Consider the following 22,582-nt stretch of genomic DNA (forward strand, 5'->3'; position numbering starts at 1 on the left):
GAGTGTGCAGATCTGCCCTCAAAGATAAATTTGCTACTAGAAGAATCTAAAGATTAAAACATATTCTGGTTTGTTTCACGCCTTTTTTGTTTCATGTTTTTTGTTACTGTATAGCTTTAATATAGTTTTCAATATTAAATTTACAATGTGAAAAAAATTTAAAAAGAGAGAAAACCCAGTGAATGAGAAGAGGTGTGTCCAAATTTTGAGTGAACAGTATCTATGTCCAATGTACAACGTAGAACCCGAATAGGGCTTGTGTTAATGTCAGTCTATCTAGCTTGTCTTAGCCTAAAGACGTTGGCATCTTTCTCAGATTCTGACAACAGAAGAACGGGATGGTCTTCTGCTGTAGTGGTTTCTAGTGGTAATCTAGAATAAATACTAGTGTGAGGTCCCAATTTTACTGAGGAAATAAAAGCCTTTTACTGGCTCATGTGCTCCTGATTCTAAGTGGTGACTTTGCTAGAGCCCATTATAGCTATAATCAAAGTATCTGTAATAACCTGATGTGTTAAAGCCTACCCACTTTCCCATAATGACTCTTGATTGTCGGTTGCTGGTGTGCCGCCTCTCAGAGAGACTGGTGTTGAGGGATGGTGGCAGGTTTTTTGAGGCGTTTGATGTAGCTATCTGAATTACTGGCTACAAGTGGCTTTGTCTTATTAAAGATGCAATAAAGAGGATGAAACCCTCTGAAGATTATGCTACTTATAGTAAATGCAGGGCATTCCAAGCCCTCATTACCTCATTCAGTGCCCCTTTTAATATCAGATAAAGACCCCACAGAAGGAATTCTCTGCAAGTGTTTTGGTCTGTTGCGTTGCAGGCCTTGAGAGACATGTCGGGAATGATGTTGAAATCTAGGGTGAAGTAGAACAGAAATGCAAAGGGAACTGAAAGTTAAACACCCTCAACCCTCAAAATCCTAAGGACTAGTGCAGTAATTTGTTTGGATTTCTCAATGCTACTGTTAAAACAGTGTTTAGAGATCTGGCAATTTTAAGTACATACATTACTTTGGCCATTAACACATTAAATTCATTTCTAGTATGAGTAGGAAGTGGAAAGTTTGTGGTCCTTAAACATTCCAAAAATAGCTTTTTTATATATAGTTTCCTGTTTAACTAGGGTTGCAACTAATGATTATTTTCAAAGTCAACTAATCTGCCGATTATTTTTGCAATTAGGTGATTAGACAACATTAGGGGTGGGCGATATGGTCCTAAAATAACATCACAACATTTCATTGTATTTTCACGATACCGCTACTCTTGGCAATATGACAAAACACTGAATTGAATACAAAAAAATACACTACTGCAACAAAATGAAAATTGCATTATTATTGCATATGATATGATATGGCATACCCCTAACTGAGATATTAAAAAAATACAGAATTTTATCAGATTTGTAACATGTAAGATCCATAATGTCGTGATACTAATAATGCACTCCAAATATCTCCATATATCCAGGATTAAAGTAAAATAAATGATACTTGACAGATATAATCTGTCTCTAGTAGATAGATAGTGAGAAATGAGAACAGTGTGATTTTCTTTTTTCTTTTACAAAAACAGCAAAAAAAATAGTACCCTGCTGTGATAATTAGGGGTGGGTGGTATGTGTAATGTGTAATAAATGGAGATTTGGTGAGTAAATGTGTCATTTCTTGTATTTGGGCACTTTTGGAGAGTTAAATGTAAACGGTGTGTGAGCGCATTACCCCTCTCCCAATGTGCTTAGGTCCTCAGCACTCTGTAACGATTAGTTGACACTGAAATTTGGGCACGTTGTCCATTATGTTGGCTAATTGTTGCAGTCCTATGTTTTAGGGCTGCAACAGATCATTATTTTGGTAGTCGACTAATCTAATGATTATTTTTTCGATTAGTCGACTTCTCGACTAGTCAACGATTATTTTCGCTACGTCTTCCATCTTCCTAAATACAATAGAAACAGCTGAACTTGAGATTTTAAAGGCATTTAAATGTCTAAATGTTGAAAGTACTAATATTTAACGAGTAAATGTGTAATCTGTTGTGTTTGGGGACTTTTGGAGTTGAGTATAACCTGTGTGAGTGAGCAGCACTTTGTGTAATGTAGTTCTGTTACAAATTAACGATTAATCGACAATAAAATTTGTAGTTGACGAATTCAAAAAGACGACATTGTTGATCATATCGACTAATCGTTGCAGCCCTACTATGTTTAACCCTGTTAAATTAACATTCAGTATGTTTTGTTTTTTTAAAAAGTGGCATATCTTAAAAGTGGCTTTAAGACAATACTTACTAAATAAATTATTGCAGTATATTGTTTGTTGTTTTGGAACAGTAAAAGGTACAAAAAGTATAAAATAACCCTGAATATGTTGAGCAAACCTACTGTGTGTGTGTTCGTATATCAGTTTATTTAGCTGTGATGTTAGAAAGCACCGTAGCCGAAGGGCTAAATGCCTTGATGCTTGCGGAAAGGGTGGGATCTGTAAGCAGAAGATAAGGCCTGCTGGAATGGCCTCCTCAATCAGCTCCCCTTATTACTGCAGAATGTAGAACGTGGCTGAGTTGCAGTATATCATTGGAAACGCACATCCAGATAAGAGCCGAAGAACCCTCTCCTTCCTTCCAGCGACTGTTGTGACTGGATAATGATGCCTGAAAACTTGACGATGAGGAGATTAAGGCTTTTCAGCTGGCATTTGTGGTATTGTTTGGAGAATGTACCAGTCATTTTTAAGGAGTGATGCCCAAAATAGTCGCTGTATTATTTATTATCTTTGGAATGCACTCAGTGCGCTGTTCCAGGGTCTTGATAAAGCCTCTCTTGCTTGTGCCAAAATGAACAATAATTGAAGTACAATGTCATTCAGTGTGCAGTTAAATTTGATAATGTGGTAGATTAAGTATTAGGAGATAACGCAGGATCATGAGGTACGTCTTTGGAGGAAATGCATGGCTGTTGGGGCTGGAGGATGTATTCTTTCTAAAACATTATTACAATTTCCTTTTCCTGGGGTGGTCCTGATGGGAGCCAGTTTCATCATAACCAGTACCGGGTAGTATTATCAAAAACGGTATTTTTATTTTATTTTATTTTATTTTTATGTTTTGCATGACTGGGTTTTAAAACAGGTTTGTGACTTACTATACTGTTAGGGATACATTTAAAACACTAAGGCTTTAAATTAAGGATTTGATTACTATTAGGTTTACTTTGTCCCTCAAAAAAGAAATATAAAAAGAAATCAGACTTTTAACATAACAAAGACTTTTTCCATAGTTGAAGCCATTAGAGGCATTACAGCAGGGGTGTCCAAACTGCGGCCCGTGGGCCATTTACGACCCATTTCCTTTTTTGGAGCGGCCCGCGAGGTATTTTAGAAATAGAATGAAAGTTGGCCCGCTGTTAAGCAGGTTTTTATAATGTGAGATTCAAATTTGAACACTAGGTGTCAGAAATGGGCCAAAGAGTCTAAAAGCGAAAAGGGTGCGCATTTCTAGCACAGAAAAACGGGCCAAAGAGTCTAAAAGCGGAAAGAGTGCGCATTTCTAGCGCAGAAAAACGGGCCAAAGAGTCTAAAAGCGGAGAGAGTGTGCATTTCTAGCGCAGAAAAACGGGCCAAAGAGTCTAAAAGTGGAAAGAGTGCGCATTTCTAGCGCAGAAAAACGGGCCAAAGAGTCTAAAAGCGGAGAGAGTGTGCATTTCTAGCGCAGAAAAACGGGCCAAAGATTCTAAAAGTGGAGAGGGTGCGCATTTCTAGCGCAGAAAAACGGACCAAAGAGTCTAAAAGAGTTTAATATTAAGAGACATCATGAAATTAAACATCAATTTGAAAAATCTTAGTTTACACAACACTTTCAAAGATAGATAAAGATAGTAAGTCAAGTAAAATGGTGTGTAAATTAAATAATCAGGAAAAAAGTATTATTTAAAGTGGTATATTTCATTATTTGTTAGTGTGGCCCGTGACTTCAAATATATTTCTCCTTCTGGCCCCCAACAAAAAAATGTTGGACACCCCTGCATTACAGTATTAAAATCAGCCACGATTCCCTTCTTTTAAGTAATTAACTCTTGACGAGGCACAGCTGTTAACTAAAAGCCATTCCAGGTGACTCCAAAAAAGCTCATAAAGCTGACTGAGGAAATGCCATTGTGTTATATATATTTTTTTTTATTATATTTATTATATAAAAGCGTTGACTCTTTTCTTTTACTTTCTCTTTCACAGTTAGAGGAGTGTGCACTACAAGTGTCCCCTAATGGAAACTACCTGGATCTGGATTCTTCACTGACAGAGCAGAGGGATGAACTGGAACAGTTTTACGAAGACATAGCGTAAGCACAAATGCCTTACTTCCCCTTCTTAGTGATTGGGATATGAAGTGGTCTACATTGGGATATGAAATTTTGGTCGTATCGCACAGCCCTAGTTTATACATCCTTCATTCATGAGGTTCAATATATTTCATATTTACAGTTCATTCATGATCATGCAGTAAAACTGCTCTGGGAGACAGATTGGATAATAGACACCAGACAATACAGGATAATCTGGGAAGATCATTGTTTATGATCATCCTGAAATAGGAAGACTCCTTGCGATTGTCGTAAAGCTGAGCTTAACACATCAAGCTGCAATATAAACATCAATTAGAAGGTCATATGAAAATGTAAGTGTAAACATACTTTCTGCCAAGAGGTGAAACGATTACTCGAGTAATTAGTTACTCGATTAAAACATTTGATTGATTAATTTTCTGTGCCTCAAGGAATCATTTAATTAATTTTAAAAAGCAGAGCACGGAATTTAGCGCGGACTTTTAATGTGAAACAGCGCTTAGCGTTATGTCACGCACGCACAGGAAGCAGGAAGTGGAGGAGGCGGAGGTTTTTGAAGCGATGAGCAGGTTAATTTAACTTATAATAAATCAATGAGCTAAACATTATTGTACCTTAATAACATAACGACAGTGCTGTGGAGTGCTGATTATTAGGAAAACTGTTGAAAATGTGTGGTTAGTTTATTACAAAGGCTTTATGTAATCAGTAAACACAGATCTGTGGAGTTTATAAATATATACATGTTAAAGTTAGCTGAACTTACTGTATTGTCATTTAGTTACCTAAGATGCACAACACAAAGCCAATGTTTATGCCTTCATTATTGATTAATGCCCTATATTTAATACTTACAAGAAATCCTAAACTGAAATAATTTAACTTAATTTATTAAATTATTAAATTATTACTTGTGGTATTTATGTCTATTTTGTGTTTTATTTATTTCTGTTTGTGTTTGCAATGTGGAAATGTATGTTGTGAATTTAAAAAATAAACCAATTGGTCATTCATTATTAACTGAAATTTCTTATTTTATGAAATCTCTTATTTTATGTTATATTTGATTAATCGATTACTCAAATCGATTTTTCAGTAGAGTACTCGAATACTAAAATAATCGATAGCTGCAGCCCTATCGCTCTCCTTTTATATATTTTTTACTTTTTAGTTCCAGTTTCTTAGTTGTAACTTTATAATTTTGGGCCAGTAAAAATGGTCCAAAGAGACTTGTAGCAAATCCTGGTTAAACTGGCCCTCATTATGTTCACCCTGGGAACATTTATTTAAATGTCTTTTGTAAAGTAAGCGTTTTGGAAATTAGAGGTTTTGCAATGGTGACGATGTAATTAAGCACACCAAGGAAAACTGGAGGCATTTTTATAACTTAGGAAAAGTGAGGGCTTTACAAGGATCAGTAATAAAGCTGAGAGATGGACAGAGTGGGTCATAATGCCCATGGCACTTCAGAAACACACCCAAACACTCTCCTCTCTCTCTTTCTCATATATTTTCTTTCTCTCTCTCTCTCTCTCTCTCTCTCTCTCTCTCGTACACACACTTGTGGTCAGGGATGGAACTCTTGATCATAGGTCTGGGCAGAGAGAGAGTGAGCGGACCACATGAGTCACCCGCTCTGTCGGAACATGACAGAGCAGCAGAGCGGTGGCTGAGCTTTTTTGGGGTTTTTTTTAAAGACCCATCCCTGGAGAGATTTTCTTTAAACACGTGAGGCATTTGGTAATTTAGTGGTGAGAGACAAGAGGCAGCATATGTTGTATAACCTTGTCTATTTCAGTTTAAATCAATCAAGCATTGCTAGGAGTTGTTCACTGCACAAAGAAAAGAATGTACTGTACGTTTGCTGATGCTGGTGGCTCCTGTTTTTACATTACGTAGGACATCTTTAGATGCTTGGAGTTCCATACATATTTGTTCTATATTAAGATGTCGTTCATTTCATTACATGATTCCATTCTGCATTCTGGAAAGCAGCCAAACTTTCTAAATCTTTCACCACGAGTCTAATGTTTTGTTGTAGTCCATGCGACAGTTCATGCAGCGCTTGCCCCATGTGCCCGTGTGAAGTCTCACATGGTAAAACCACAGAACTCCTTTGGTAGTGGAAGTGATGTGGTCTAGAAGTTAAGCAATTCCTCCTCATGTAGAAGTGTCACTGCTCTTGTAAAAAAAAAACATAAAAAAATGCATTGATGGGATTTCTTCATATCCTACATTTTGTAGGGAAAACCAATGTTTAAAAGGACTGGTTTATAGTTTGTAGTTGAGAATATCATGGAAAAGTTGATTAATTTCCGTAATTCCATTCAATAAGTTAAACTTTCATAGATTATAGATTCAAGGGCCACAATTTAAACTATTTTAATTAAATCAATCAATCAATCAATCTTTATTTTGACTCAGAAGTACTGAGGGCAACCCTCATTTACAATGTAGCCGAGCATTTACAATTACAGGGATTGTCATGACTAAAAAAATAATAACTAAATTTAATCATTTTAAAATAATTAAATAAAACATAAAAAATAATAATAGTAATAATAATAATTTGTTTTAATTGATAAGAAATTAAGATTGTAATAAGTTAAAATTAATACAACAAAAAAACAGTTAAAATTAAAACTAACGTTTACATAATACAATACAAATACAAATAAATTAATTAACTAAGAAAATAATAATAGTAATAATAATAAAAGAAATAAGTTAAAAAGCAAAATAAAATAAGAAAAGAAATAAGAAGGAAATAAAGAACTAAGAGAAGAACTCAAATAAATTTCAATTGACTGGGAGGTCTGTTTATACACCCAGTCCAATAATGGAGTGCCTAATCTTAGTTGTTGAAACGGCAGGTTTAATTCAATTTTACAGTCTGCTCGCACAGGCCCATTGCAGAACAGCCAAACCAAGCAATTGACTGGGGCCCCGAGCTGGCCTGGAGCCTCCAGACAATGACTGGCCAGGAATTGACTAGTTACTGACAGTAGAATATAACCAGACTGGAACATGTTCAGCAGTATCCATGTACACTGGCTGTTCACTGTGTTTAACACTTAGAACAGATAAACCTACTGACTAACTGACATTAGTTTCACTTTATAATCTTAGAACAACACACCAAAACCTCAAACTATTCTTTATATTTGATGATTTTTGATTAACTCTACCAGGGCGAGGGGGGTGGAGCTAGCACTATTGTGGTAAACATTGTGTATACACTGGCAACAATAAATCTGGACAGTAAACATGTTTTGTGTAGCCCATTGAACTTTTCTAACTTGTGTAAAAAGAGGTATAATATCTCCCCTTTAACGTTGAAAGAGAGTAACAAGGATCTTTGTTTTTTTTGTACTGCTCATTTGCATACATCAGCATGCAAGCTCTTTCATGTTTAGTCTTGTTGCAGCTCCTGTGCTTTCTTGCTTGCTTGTTTGCTTTCTGTTGCTTCAGTGTTTTAGCCAATGACCAAGAGGTTAGCTCATATCCTTCTACCTCTGTGACTGGAGTGTGTTTATATCGTTCATACTCTCTCACACGCACGCACACATTCACTCACTCACTCTCCCACACCCCGTCACTCTCGCGCTCCACAATGAGCTCAATTCTAGACGCGAACATGAAGTGAATCTGATTTGAATGAATCTGGGCTGCTGTGCATTCTCTCTTCCACTCTGCAACAAAGGCACTTTCTGTCCCTGTCCTTCCCGGGGGAGACAGTGAGCGTGTACACTTCACATGAAGCTCTGGAGTCCTAAAGCTTGATTTTCTGCTGAGAAAGTGAACGGCGAAGACCGGGGCAGGCTTATTAAATAAGCAAACACAGTAGCAGCCCTTTAAATGATGTAATCGCTGACGAAGGCCTACAAGGAAAACTGCGATCAGAAGGGGAAAAGAAAGGCTTTCTGTTACTGATGCAATCCAAGTTGTGTTTTCCTTGGAACAACGTTTTCCATGTCTATGAATGTAACATGTTGCCCTGAAAAGCCTTTGTTTGCTTTGCAGAGAAGCATGAATGTAGTAAATCTGTTGGAGGAGGCCAGTCTTTAGTTTTATAAGGGCATGATGTTAATGTGAGTTCGTACTCCCCAGCAGGAGTCTAGTCACAGCTGGAACGTCGTCAGGTTCCACGCTGCATACAGGAGAGCCAGCAGGAAACACGTCACTTGAAATAGCCCTTGGAAAATACAAGACAGAGAGCAAATTGGTTTGGGACTGTGTGTGTGTGTGTGTGTGTACGCTCACCCACCACATACAACACCTTCAAGAAAATCCAGGCTGTAAAGTGCTCCGGTTTTAGCAGCTGACTCTCATGGAGCATACTTTCCATGCCTGTTCTCTGACTTTCCATACCATAATCCCCCTGGCGTCCTCGACTGTGTGTGTGGTGTAGTCATCACCCTAGATTCTGTATGCCTTCATCCATCTGCATTAGAGCTGCAGTATATAGATCTAGAATGTGATGTTGGTATGTGTTCAATAATGATATAAGAAGCCAAATGTTGTGTATTTACATACACGGGTCATGATACTATGATAATGTGACACCAATACATTTGTGGATTTATTGGTGTCAGTTTCACAGAATCTAACAACCAATACATTACCCTGTTAGTTTGATTAGTGCCGCCATGTGAAGTAATGTAGCACTAACTTACAGTGTGGCTCCTCTTTTGAAGGCAGAACTGTGCTCCAGCATGATTCAACCAAACCATACCAAGTGTGTGTACATGTTTCAAAATATTCATGTTGAAACTATATGATTTATTGTTGTAACAATATATTGTCCGACCCCTTACTAAGACTATGGTTGTCTTTGGTGTTTATTTTTAGTCTTAAAGAAATTAGTGCTTTTTGTGCTATTTTGTTCAAACCGAAAGAAAATAATATTTTTTTTTTTAAATCAGGGGTGTCCAAACTACGGCCCGCGGGACAATAGCGGCCCCTTTTCTTTTTTTGGAGTGTCCCGCGAGGTATTTTAGAAATAGAATGAAAGTTGGCCCGCTGTTAAGCAGGTTTTTATAAAGTGAGATTCAAAGTTTAAACGCTAGGTGTCAGAAACAAGCCAAAGAATCTAAAAGCGGAGAGGGTGCGCATTTCTAGCGCAGAAAAACGGGGCAAAAAACACTAAAAGTAGAGATGGGACCGATCCGATACAATATGTTATTAAAAAACAGTGATTAATTTAGCTCGGAAATACAGTTAGCATCGCCAGTTAGCCGTTAGCTATTGCAGCTAATCCTCTACGCTACCTGTCAAAATAAAAGTCTCCTGCACAACCGTTGCAAAAAATTCCCTGAATTTAATATTTAACGTATTTAATATTTTACTTTTTTTTATATTTAATAAAAATTCAAACATTTTATTTGAAAGGAAACTATTGTGTAATTGCATATGAAGTGTGTCAAATAAATGACTTTTGAATGCATTTACATTAAATGCACCTGTGGATACTCTTAAAAGGGCTGTGTGGTCTGTTTCAGCCTCATTATGTAACCTTAATCATAGTACTATTAATAAACTAAAAGTATCTGTATTTGTATCGGTATCGGCAATCTTATATCAGTTTTATATCGATATCGGATCGGAGCTGAAAAAAGTGTATCGTCCCATCACTAACTAAAAGCGTGAACTTTTGATTCCTACTGTTAATGTTAATTCATATTCGCCACAGTGTGTTTCTGAAGATGACAGAGAGGTGAATAACCACTGTAGCTTTAGCTCTTTCCATTTTATATGCACGAATACAGGAGCAGTTTGGAGAAATAAAGCTTGGAAGAAAGTAGTGGATGGCTCTATAGGTAGCTTGCTTTTATGCTAATCAGCCATGCTGAAACGCACCCACTTGCAACAGCACAAAGAGCCTCGAAGATACCCACAAGAGACAAACCCCTCGATTTGTTTAATACAAAGTAGCACATGTATGTTTGAGGACAGAGCTGCACACTCTTGGTATTTTAATCTCAGTGTCTTCATGAGGGAGAGTCACCTGGAATAGTTTTCTCAGCATTTTAAAGGAGTTCCTGGAGGTGCTGAAAAATAGTTGCTTTTCCTTCACGCTGTGAATCACCTCAAATCACCATTTCGGTTAATTAGGTTTAGATCAGAAGATTGTATGGAACAAAAACTTTTTTTTTACTATATATATATATATATATATATATATATATATATATATATATATATATATATATATATATATATATATATATATATATATATATATAGTATATATGTCCCTTAATTGTTTTCTATCTTTAATATTAATTTAAAATGTAGAAAATCAATTGAATATAGAAAAATGTGTAATTATCTGAGCAAATAGTGTTCAGATTGCTGGCAAGCTGAAAACAATCATTCCTTGCTCTCTACATACATGAGCTTCATAGCGCCACTGTAAAACTAAATTAACCATGTTTGACCCCATGCATGTCTTTCTTTTACATTTGGAGAAAAGAGAAAATGTGTACATTTTAACCCCCAACTGTCTCTTTAATTGCATTTACGCAATTGTGGGGGTTTTGGTGAGAAGCAGTATGACCACAGTGCTGACATAAGAAAAGTGAATGAACTCAGTCCCCCCCCCACCAAAATCTCTGAAATATTTAGCTTCAACACGGCCCACAGACAACCATACGCTTTAATCCGCTGATGTGATTTTGTGTTTTTCTCTGTTTGTGTTACAGTATAGGCAAAAAGCCCATCCTCATCCTCCGTACCCAGCTGTCGGTCCGCGTCCACTCCATCCTAGGTAAGAAAACCTTCTGTTCTGTTCCCTTTCAACTCAAACTCTGGTACCAGCTACTGAAAGAGGAGCCTGTTTTGGCGTAAATCCCAGTGTAGAACCTTTAGTAATGCTGAGGTAGCAGAAGAATCCTCCGTGTCTTTCAGCTGGAGTTCCACTTTTCCCTTTTTCCAGGAGCTCCCATGGGATTGTGGGGAAAAAGCTCACAGTGCCAGCCAGTCTAAAATCATTTTTATCCCTTTTTTGGTTATCTTTGACGTACAGTTTTCCTACTAAGCCGCAGTTGGCGTGTCATTGGCGGCTGTAGACATCTGAGGTTATGGTTTATAGAAATGGACTTGAGGATTTTAAAGAAGGAAGTAGTAGTTTTATTTGTCATTGATCAATCAATCAATCAATCAATCAATCAATCAATTACTTAATTAAACTTCTAAACTAAACTAAACTTTATATAGCACCTTTCAGACAAATAACATTGAAATACAAGGTACTTCACAGCAGATGATTAAAAAATATATATAAAATAAAAGAATGAAAAGAAAAAAAATAGAATTAATAATTTAATATAAAATAGACAAAATAAAACTAATTAAATGTTGCTGCACAGGTGTTGCATCCTATCATGGTACCGCAGTGCTGGAGTTCACTGAGCTCTTGAGAGCCTGAGAACCATTCTTTCACTAATGTTTGTAGAGGCAGTCTCATCATGCCTATAGCTGCATTGTTTTGAGAAATTTGGGATTTTTGTTATGAAAAAAGGAATTTTACGCATGCAGTTTGTATGATTTTTACATCTGGTGATAAACTTCCATTGCTTTCATTGCTTGTTGGCTTCACTGTCCTTGGAGCTCCAATGCAAAAACAAAAGATGCAAATTTTCAACACTGAACGTGTCTCGGTCGATTAATCATGTTTAAATAAGAGAATCTCTCTCTCAGTATGCGTCATATAATAGTATTTTATTTATTGGCTTATTCAACACCACTGTTTCGAGCCTTATTGTGGGCTTGGCTGTGTCTCCTGGGTTCGTCAGAAATAGGCTCTTTCTCTAGTTGTAAAAAGCTATTAATAGTCAGCCTTATCCTGTTAAACATTGCATGTCTCAGATGGTACATGTGGAAGAGGTGACTGTAGGGTGTATTTGTGTTTGTTTGGGCTTTCCTTACGTCTCTCGGCACTTTTGACCTTGAATTAAATCACCTCGATGTTAGCTGACCCTGACGCTGCAGGATTGTCTTCACAGCTACTCTGTACATAATGCATTAGAGAACTTGTAGCCTGCTGTTAAACGATGCGTGGGTTCTGACTCAGTTTTAACCCTGTGTAATTTGCAGGCTCATTTGAGCCGGTCTGTGGGAGCACATTTACATGATTGATGGTGTGGTTGGTGGAATGATTAGAGCTATAGTGCAGGATGGGGTCAAAAGGTCATGCTGAGATTGAGTTACATGTTAAACTTTACTGTCTTATTTACTTAACTGGACTTTTTTAATTGGGCACTATAGATTGTACGGGTGTAAGAAAATATTGATATATTAAAGTATCACAATATTACGCTTTGCAATATCGTATCGATTCTCAAAGATGTAGAGATTGGTGGCAGACACTGACTCATTTAGTGTTGTGTTTAAACCCTAGCCACTAAAGAGCAGTGCTGAAATTTGTTTTTTGATTCCACTGATCTAATTTGGACAATCAGTCACCTTCACTCGATTTTATGCATATGTTACATCTTGCTTATACAGTATTACAATAGATTGTGGATTTTATATAGACGGAGACATAAAGCTCACGTGGGTTGCCAGACTGGCACACAGTGTCAAGCGTCAAATAAACAACTCCGAAAAAAAGAGAACACTTAAAAATGATTTTCTTTGATTTTACCAAAAACCTTTGGGATATAATCAAGAGGAAGATGGATGATCACAAGCCATCACCAGGAGAGGCATAAAGTTATCCAAAAGCAGTGTGTGAGACTGGTGGAGGAGAATGTCAATTTGCATGAGAACTGTGATTAAAAACAAGGGTTTTTTCACCAAATGTTTTGAACTCTTAAAACATTTTGCCTAGACTGTGTGTGTGGAGACCACTGAATTAGTGAACTACTTAATCATTAATAGATTATTGATATGGGAGGCAATTCACACTGCCAGGTCTAATTATTAACATTATTAACCATTTATGTTCTTTTCGAGCTATTAATTGCTTTAATGCTGTGAAACACGCTTGTAAACTGTGGTTGCTGGTGAAAGATCTGTCCCGCCCTAATGTCTCTTTCCTATTTGTTAGCTAAAAGAGTAGGTGTGTAGACAGACAGGCATGTGCCTTAGCAGGACAGACCAGTTTTCCTGTTTTGTGTATTAAGAAGCTGAGTCTCTCACTCATTCCAGGTCAGGGAATTAGGACACCTGTCTGTCAGAGATGAACCTGTCATTGTGCTTCACTGTGACTAATATTAGCCTATTTATAGTGATCTATATCACCCTCATTGACTTATGTACAATATTTAACAGCTGTGATTAGGACCGATCCTTTAATGGAAGCAGGGATTGTTTATAAATTAAACATCCAGAATGAGCGAGTCTGAAATGGTAGCATTGGTTTTTAGTTTTACTTTAAAATCTGATTGAATTGTACTGATGCCTCCATATCCCCAGTTTCAGAAGACCTTCCTGTAGGTGTTTACATGCACCACAGATGCACATACTATAAGGTTAAATATATTTTAGGTAGTTTAGGGGTTCGGGTCTTTATATATAAAATAATATTTGTCTTGTATTTTTCCTATATGTGATAATTAACTTATCGTTAATATGTAGCTGTCCTCAACTTATTTTCCAATGTGCTCATTAATATGACTGAGCTACCAGTAAATTGTTGTGGTTATATTTTATTTTTTTGTCGATGCTTTTTTTAAGACTCTTCTTGCAGTGTCTGAATATCATTGGTCATCAAAAGGTAATAGCTCTATAAAATAATAAAATTTTAATTTTAGGCTATTGCCATTGTTTAAATGGCACAAACTGGTCTTAAAATGACAGTAATATTGTTTATCAATCATTTTGGAGCAGTATAAAGTCTCATATAAATACAGATGCATCTCAAAAAACTTCCTCGAAAAGTTACTTTATTCCAGTAAATCAATTCAAAATGTGAAACTCCTATTATATAGATATGTGTGTGTATATAAAGAAAATAATTGAGTTACATGTTAAACTTTACTGTCTTATTTACTTAACTGGACTTTTTTAATTGGGCACTATAGATTGTACGGGTGTAAGAAAATATTGATATATTAAAGTATCACAATATTACGCTTTGCAATATCGTATCGATTCTCAAAGATGTAGAGATTGGTGGCAGACACTGACTCATTTAGTGTTGTGTTTAAACCCTAGCCACTAAAGAGCAGTGCTGAAATTTGTTTTTTGATTCCACTGATCTAATTTGGACAATCAGTCACCTTCACTCGATTTTATGCATATGTTACATCTTGCTTATACAGTATTACAATAGATTGTGGATTTTATATAGACGGAGACATAAAGCTCACGTGGGTTGCCAGACTGGCACACAGTGTCAAGCGTCAAATAAACAACTCCGAAAAAAAGAGAACACTTAAAAATGATTTTCTTTGATTTTACCAAAAACCTTTGGGATATAATCAAGAGGAAGATGGATGATCACAAGCCATCACCAGGAGAGGCATAAAGTTATCCAAAAGCAGTGTGTGAGACTGGTGGAGGAGAATGTCAATTTGCATGAGAACTGTGATTAAAAACAAGGGTTTTTTCACCAAATGTTTTGAACTCTTAAAACATTTTGCCTAGACTGTGTGTGTGGAGACCACTGAATTACTGAACTACTTAATCATTAATAGATTATTGATATGGGAGGCAATTCACACTGCCAGGTCTAATTATTAACATTATTAACCATTTATGTTCTTTTCGAGCTATTAATTGCTTTAATGCTGTGAAACACGCTTGTAAACTGTGGTTGCTGGTGAAAGATCTGTCCCGCCCTAATGTCTCTTTCCTATTTGTTAGCTAAAAGAGTAGGTGTGTAGACAGACAGGCATGTGCCTTAGCAGGACAGACCAGTTTTCCTGTTTTGTGTATTAAGAAGCTGAGTCTCTCACTCATTCCAGGTCAGGGAATTAGGACACCTGTCTGTCAGAGATGAACCTGTCATTGTGCTTCACTGTGACTAATATTAGCCTATTTATAGTGATCTATATCACCCTCATTGACTTATGTACAATATTTAACAGCTGTGATTAGGACCGATCCTTTAATGGAAGCAGGGATTGTTTATAAATTAAACATCCAGAATGACCGAGTCTGAAATGGTAGCATTGGTTTTTAGTTTTACTTTAAAATCTGATTGAATTGTACTGATGCCTCCATATCCCCAGTTTCAGAAGACCTTCCTGTAGGTGTTTACATGCACCACAGATGCACATACTATAAGGTTAAATATATTTTAGGTAGTTTAGGGGTTCGGGTCTTTATATATAAAATAATATATGTCTTGTATTTTTCCTATATGTGATAATTAACTTATCGTTGATATGTAGCTGTCCTCAACTTATTTTCCAATGTGCTCATTAATATGATATATTTTTTTAAGACTCTTCTTGCAGTGTCTGAATATCATTGGTCATCAAAAGGTAATAGCTCTATAAAATAATAAAATTTTAATTTTAGGCTATTGCCATTGTTTAAATGGCACAAACTGGTCTTAAAATGACAGTAATATTGTTTATCAATCATTTTGGAGCAGTATAAAGTCTCATATAAATACAGATGCATCTCAAAAAACTTCCTCGAAAAGTTACTTTATTCCAGTAAATCAATTCAAAATGTGAAACTCCTATTATATAGATATGTGTGTGTATATAAAGAAAATAATTGGCCCAATCCTGCTGGAAAATGAATTCTGCATATCAATCAAAGTTGTCAGCAGAGGGAAGCTTGAAGTGCTGTAAAATCCCCAAAGTCAGTGCAGTTTTGTTTTCCCAGGAAATTTTACAGCACTTACTACTTCTGCTGACGACTTTTATGGAGATGCAGATTTCTTTTTCCAGCAGGACTTGGCATAGTGCCCACACTGCCAAAAGTACCAATTGGTCTTATATAATATTCTAATGTCTTTGAGATACTGACTTTTGGGTTTCATTGGCTGTAAACCTTTATCAACAACAATAAAATAAATAAATGCTTAAAATAAATTTAAAAAGTCATTATATAGATGTATTACACATAGAGTAAATTACTAAAATAAAGTTTTCAGTAATATTTGAAATTTTTGGAGCTGCACCTGTAATTATTGTGACATACCTAATAAAAAACATTTCTTTTTTGCATCATTATTTGCCTTTTAAAAGTAAGTTAAACCTTCACAGTATTTGGGTCATTGTGCCAATCTGCACATTAATGAAAGTGAATTTTATTTTATTATAAATCTCCTCCAAAAAAACTTAACAACCTTTCATTATGACCTGTGTTCTGGTGAAGATTTCTATCATACAGGGTGGTAATTATGTGGGAAATGATTTTCAAATTATCTTTATTTCCCTTGGTAGTGAATTCTTCTACCTTTTTTAAACTGTGGTGGTTTCCTCTCTTACACTCCCTCAGTCTGCTAACAATAGGTTTTGTGCTCACCTTTCCTCTATTCTATATCAGAGCTGAAATCTATTTTTCTTTATTAACCACACAGAAAACTGCAGTGTATCAAGCTTATTGTAGTTTACTATGGTCTGTTTGACAGAGTCATCTGTGTAAAACCAAATGCGTCCATGCATTCTCTCTCTCTAATCCCCAGCCTCTCTTCTATAGCACAGTCAACAGGAGGTCAGGTGCTCTGTGTTCTGGAACATGGTCCAGGGTATTGTTGGATGTTGGACACAGGCACTTGTCTATTAGAGTGAAAAGAATGGCTTGTGTTTGTAGAAATTTAGATGTTGGGCATGATTTTTGTTGTTGAATTAAATTGTTTACCGAAGTTTCAAGTGCCCTCATTACCTTTAGTAATGAATATATTTGACTGCTTTGAGCAAAATGGCATTTTATGGTCATTTTATTGTATTTTATGGCACCTGAATTATTCACTCAATGGGTTTTTTTGTCTTACTCTTGCTGTTTAATCTATTGTTTCGGCATCATAATCACAATGTACACAGACAGAGTAGTCACATTTACAGGACATGTAATGCTTTATGCAATGTCAGGTTTTTAAACATTTTTAAAACTTTTATTTTTCAGCTTGATACAAGGAAAAATTCACCCTGTTCATATTTTACAGAATAGTATCTGCCAGATTATATTCATGTTACATCAATCATTGATGCACAGATTGCATGATTAATATTTTGACATGTTGGATAATTAGTTTCTGCCTAAATTTGGCATTAATTCCTGTATTTAATATCATAATATACTGTAAATCACAGAACATCAAAATATTGCAATGGCAATTTTTTCCCAGTATCGTGCATACTAATTTACAGGCAAATCTATTCACTCAGAGAACAGATTTGCTATACCACCGGGCAATTGTATTCAATCACACAAGACCAGTATTCAATTTGTTTGAAAGGAGAAAGACAAAAATACTCTAAAACTCTAAATACTACTAAAACTCAGATGACAACTTTGCAGCTTTTGGCTCCGTAATGTACGAAAAAACATTATTATTATTATTATTATTATTATTTTTTTTTTTTTTTTAAAGCTTGGTATGATTACTGCACTTACGCAAATCTCCACATTGAGGGGATTTATGCTACCTTTAAGTCGTCCTCAGAAACTTCTACTTTGGAGCACGTAATTGCGACTTGAAATGCGTTCAAGTGTTTTTTGGTCGGGTGGAAATGGATGGCATTAATAAAGTCCTTTTGTTTATACTTCATAAAAACAGAAGGTTTTGTTTGCCCTACTCCTAGACAATAAAGCGAATAAAACGCTCATTAGGTGAGTGATGTTTTTATCCTATTGGAACCCTGAATCAGACTAGACTGTTACGTTTTTTAAAGTATTGCTAATGGTTTTATTAGTAAGCTAATAACAACCTGCAAGTGTTCAAGTGTTGCAGTACTTACAGAAGTGTAAACAGTTTACAATACAAACTGTCTGCATCAATTTATTGACCTCTTGTTACTACCACGCCCCCTTATCTTAAAATCAGAGTTTCCCACTGGTGAATACGAGTATGTGGTGGCATCTGTGTGCTTGCATCTCGTGAATACAGTATTTCCATCACAACTTAAAATCAGCACAGGAACATTGTGAACTGTGAAGTTCCTCACATTTTTGTTTTTAGTTTGAGAGAAAGCAACTGCTCCTTCTGGAAAAGAGTGTTTTATCATCCCTCGTCTTCCTGTTGTGATAAAAACAAGCTGATGAAGCATCCAGTGCTAACCTAAGTGAAATCTGCGGGGACTTTCTAACAAGCCAGGACAAAGGAATGCTGTTGATGACTGGCAGTTATTCATATCCTTGGCACAGTCATCAAGGATGTGTGCGAAAATGCTTTTTTTTTTTTTTTTTTTTTAGGTGTTGTAATGTTGTTCTGTTGTGACTGGTTTAAGAGGAGGCTGGGAATGCCCGTAGATTCCAGTTTAACGTGTGTTCATTTCCTGTGAGTTACAGGAAACTCTCACTCAGACATGTTCAAAGTCTGAACCATGAAGTGTACCCTTATCATACTGCTGTCATCAGCTGCTCCATGTTGGGACTTCTTGTTTACGTGTGATTCACCAATGCACAAAGTCAATGTACAAAGATTTCTATTGGCCTATTCATCATGATATTTAGAGATTTTGAAACTTTGACATAATTAAAATCTGTCCATTGTTCTTCACAAAGTAAAAACATGCAGAACATGGAGGTTATTATCTGTAAATGGTGATTTCTGTGTGTCACTTTTGGAGCTCTTTGTTGAAGCACAATTTTTGTCCATATCGTTCACCCCTACACTTAAATATGCAAAATAAATACTTTTTTTAGTAACCTTATTAAAGTTGGCAGCTCTCTGTCCCTACAATATTTTAAATACCATCTGTTGTTGACAATTTTGTAGACTTTAGCACATTTAATAAAAAGGAAAAAGACAAAAATATATATAATAATAACAATAAACTCAAAGGGGAAATCTGGTGCGTAGTGAAACGTGATAATTTTGAACTTTTGTTGATTAGCCCACCTCCTTTCACCCCTAGCATTCTGAAATACAACGCGTTTAGCTGATGCTCCCAACAGGCTTACAATGCAATCAGGCTTACAATATCTAGATGCAAAAAAATACTTCTTATATTTTTACTCTGTTAACCATCTCAAAGTAGCTCCACCTAATTGGTATAAAACAAGGCACTGAGAACTTTAAAAAGTGCACAGATAGATTATTAAAAACTGTTTATACACACACTATCTTTAGGTAGTTCTCCGAGTGCCACAGTCTTGAAATTAAGTTATAAAAATTTGATTGATGCTCATGTAGGTAGCATAGAGGAACAGATTGCAAAACACAATTTCATGGAAATGCATAAATTCCAGCTGTTTCTTTTTTTTTTATTATTATAATTTTATTTGCAATTTTTGCCATTTTCTCCCCAATTTACACGGCCAATTACCCAACCCACTCACTAGGACTCCCCCATCACTAGTGATGCCCCAACACACCAGGAGGGTGAAGACTAACACATGCTTCCTCCGATACATGTGAAGCAAGTACACCACTTCTTTTTGAGCTGCTGCTGATGCAGCATTGCCGATCAGCATCACAGCGTGCTTGGAGGAAAGCGTAGAGGCTCGGTTCTGATGCATCAGCTCACAGACGCCCTGTGCTGCAGACATCACCCTATGAGTAATGTGGGGAGAGATCGCCATCTACCTACCCGGAGGGAGCAGGGCCAACTTTGCTCCCTCTGATCGCCAGCAGCTTGATGGCAAAGCTGCATGAGCTGGGGTTCGAACCTGCGACCCCCCGCTCATCGTGGCAGCGCTTAAGACCGCTGGACCACTCGGCGCCCCATTTCCAGCTGTTTCTAAAAAGATCTGCTGACTCTCTACATAGGAATGAAGAGAACCAAACAGCAAATAGCGTAAACTCATAAACGTGCTCATCAGTAGACTTATCATGGCTTAATTTCCAGAAGGCGATGGTTAAAAAGATTGGAAGATCAGTGATTATGGAAAGGCAATTATGTTTAATTGAAACTATGGAGGACAAAAACCTGTGTGTTTAGTCTTTTGTAGAATAACTCTTCAGGCCTGGTCTTAACCTGATCCAGTTCATTAGATGAACTCTCTCAGGAGCAGAATCAGAAATGAAGGAAAAAGAAACAAACTGACTAAATATGTTTGCTTGAAGGAAGAGGAAAGATGGGCTAGATTAGATCAGACTGGCTGATGGAGACACGGAGATGAAGACGGCTGCCTGGTTGGTCAGTGTGAGAGGAGCGCTGCAGAGCTCAGAGCTAATGGCAGTCCTGCACACTGAAGGTTTTTGTTGAATCATTCCCACTGTAATTCTCTTTTAGAACGGAACAGTATCATTTAAAGTGGCCAACAGGAAATGCCATGCTGCAGATAGGTCATCCCGCAGGGCGCTGGGCTTCTATTTCTGCATGGCTTTATGTGATGGTGGGCAGAAGTACAGATCTCTGAGGCTTCAGCTCAGATGTATACGTCTCATTGAAACATTCATTCATGAATAATAGAAGCATGAGTTCAGTGTGCCTTTATAATAACTCATTTTCTCATTTTTTCTAGAATATTCTAGAATCATTCATTTAATCATTTTATAGAACAGTTGGGCATGTATATAAATGTGTGTATAAGCTGTAAAAGTGTTGTCAACTATTAAAGTGATAGTGACTCAATTAATGCAATTTTGTTTAAATGAATAACTTTAATAACGATTAGTTCAGTAGGTAAACTAAATTGAAAGAAATTAACAATGTATATTTGGTGGAATAACTCTGGTTTTTAATCACAGTTTTTATGCATGTTGGCATGTTCTCCTCCACCAGTCTTACACACTGCTTTTAGATAACTTTATGCCTTTACTCCTGGTGCAAAAAATCACGCAGTTCAGTTTGGTTTAATGGCTTGTGATCATCCATCTTCCTCTTGGTTATATTACAGAGGTTTTTAATTTGGTAAAATCAAAGAAATTCATTTTTAAATGGTCTCGTTTTTTTTTTCCAAAGCTGTATAATAAGTCGATATAATCGGTAGATATGTAATGGAAAATGAGAGTGCTGTTACTTTTCCTTTTTCTTTTAAACAGTAATATATTTCTTACCAAACCATGAGCCAAAAATGCAGAGCTCTAACTTCACAATAGAATAATACTTGTTGACCGAACGCAGGATGTCCTGTGTATTCAGATCAGTTCTACCTAATCAGGAAAATATCACCAGACCACAAATTTGCCACAAACATATCGTAATATTCAGCAAACTATTTATTTTTATTCTTAGTGTGTTTTAATAGGACACACCCGTTTATAGCCATCTAAAGATTCATCTAGGTGATGGAGGACAATTCTTCCGAAGGTGAGAACAGAGTCAGACTCAAATCTACAAAGAAAATCTTTGTTAATATACAAGTGAGGTTGTGTTTTTGCTTGTATTAGGTTGTGATTACTTTGGGTTTTGAGATTTCGTGCAGGTCTGGGTGTGTGACGGATGTACGTTTACATTAGTGCTGCTCTGAGAGCTGCTGTGTTGAGGGCCTCTGGTGGAGCTGGTCCTCAGGGACAGGGGTGGTTCAGTAAAGACCTGCTATAGCTATTTATGTAACTGGTCGTGTGCATGTGTGTGTTAGTTTCCTCCATTGGAGGAAACATGAAAAAGGGACTGAAAAAGAACGCATTTTCATCCTGATTGTGTCTGTGTTTTTTTCTCCTTCTTCTTTTTTGGCCGAACATTTTAAGTTGCCAAAGATTAAGTGCATCCCTAGTAACGCGTTTCAAGAAGCTGAGAGAATTGTTATAGGTATAGAATGCACATTATCTGTTGATTCTGCCAAAGACTTAAAAACAGCAGTATGATGTGACCATTTGCATTTACATTTACATTAGTGATGGGCTGTATGACCGAAAATGTAGATCACAGAAATTTCAAGGTTCTGCCCATTTCACGATAATATTTATTTATTTATATTTTTGCATGACTTTGCTTTTTTTTTTTTTTGTAATCATTTTTATTTCAAGTTTTTCCCCATTTTCTCCCCAATTTACACGGCCAATTACCCAACCCACTCACTAGGACTCCCCCTATCACTAGTAATGCCCCAACACACACATGCTTCCTCCGATACATGTGAAGTCAGCCACCACTTCTTTTCGAGCTACTGCTGATGCAGCATTGCCGAGCAGCCAGCGCGCTTGGAGGAAAGCGCAGCGACTCGGTTCTGATACATCAGCTCACAGATGCCCTGTGCTGTGGACATCACACTA

General features: G+C 36.6%; 1 protein-coding gene across 4 annotated transcripts in view; it reads left to right on the plus strand.

Moving 5' to 3' along the window:
* fhod1 (formin homology 2 domain containing 1) overlaps positions 1-22,582 on the plus strand; it is a 92,121-nt gene that overhangs the window by 1,296 nt on the left and 68,243 nt on the right. For all 4 annotated transcript variants that reach the window (XM_049471135.1, XM_049471133.1, XM_049471134.1 and 1 more), the window contains exons 2-3: positions 4,241-4,347; positions 11,055-11,119. In XM_049471135.1, the coding sequence (XP_049327092.1) occupies positions 4,241-4,347; positions 11,055-11,119 (172 nt within the window). The remainder of the gene's footprint in view (positions 1-4,240; positions 4,348-11,054; positions 11,120-22,582) is intronic.

Source organism: Astyanax mexicanus, chromosome 23 (genome assembly GCF_023375975.1).
Source record: "Astyanax mexicanus isolate ESR-SI-001 chromosome 23, AstMex3_surface, whole genome shotgun sequence".
Taxonomy (NCBI): Eukaryota; Metazoa; Chordata; class Actinopteri; order Characiformes; family Acestrorhamphidae; genus Astyanax; species Astyanax mexicanus.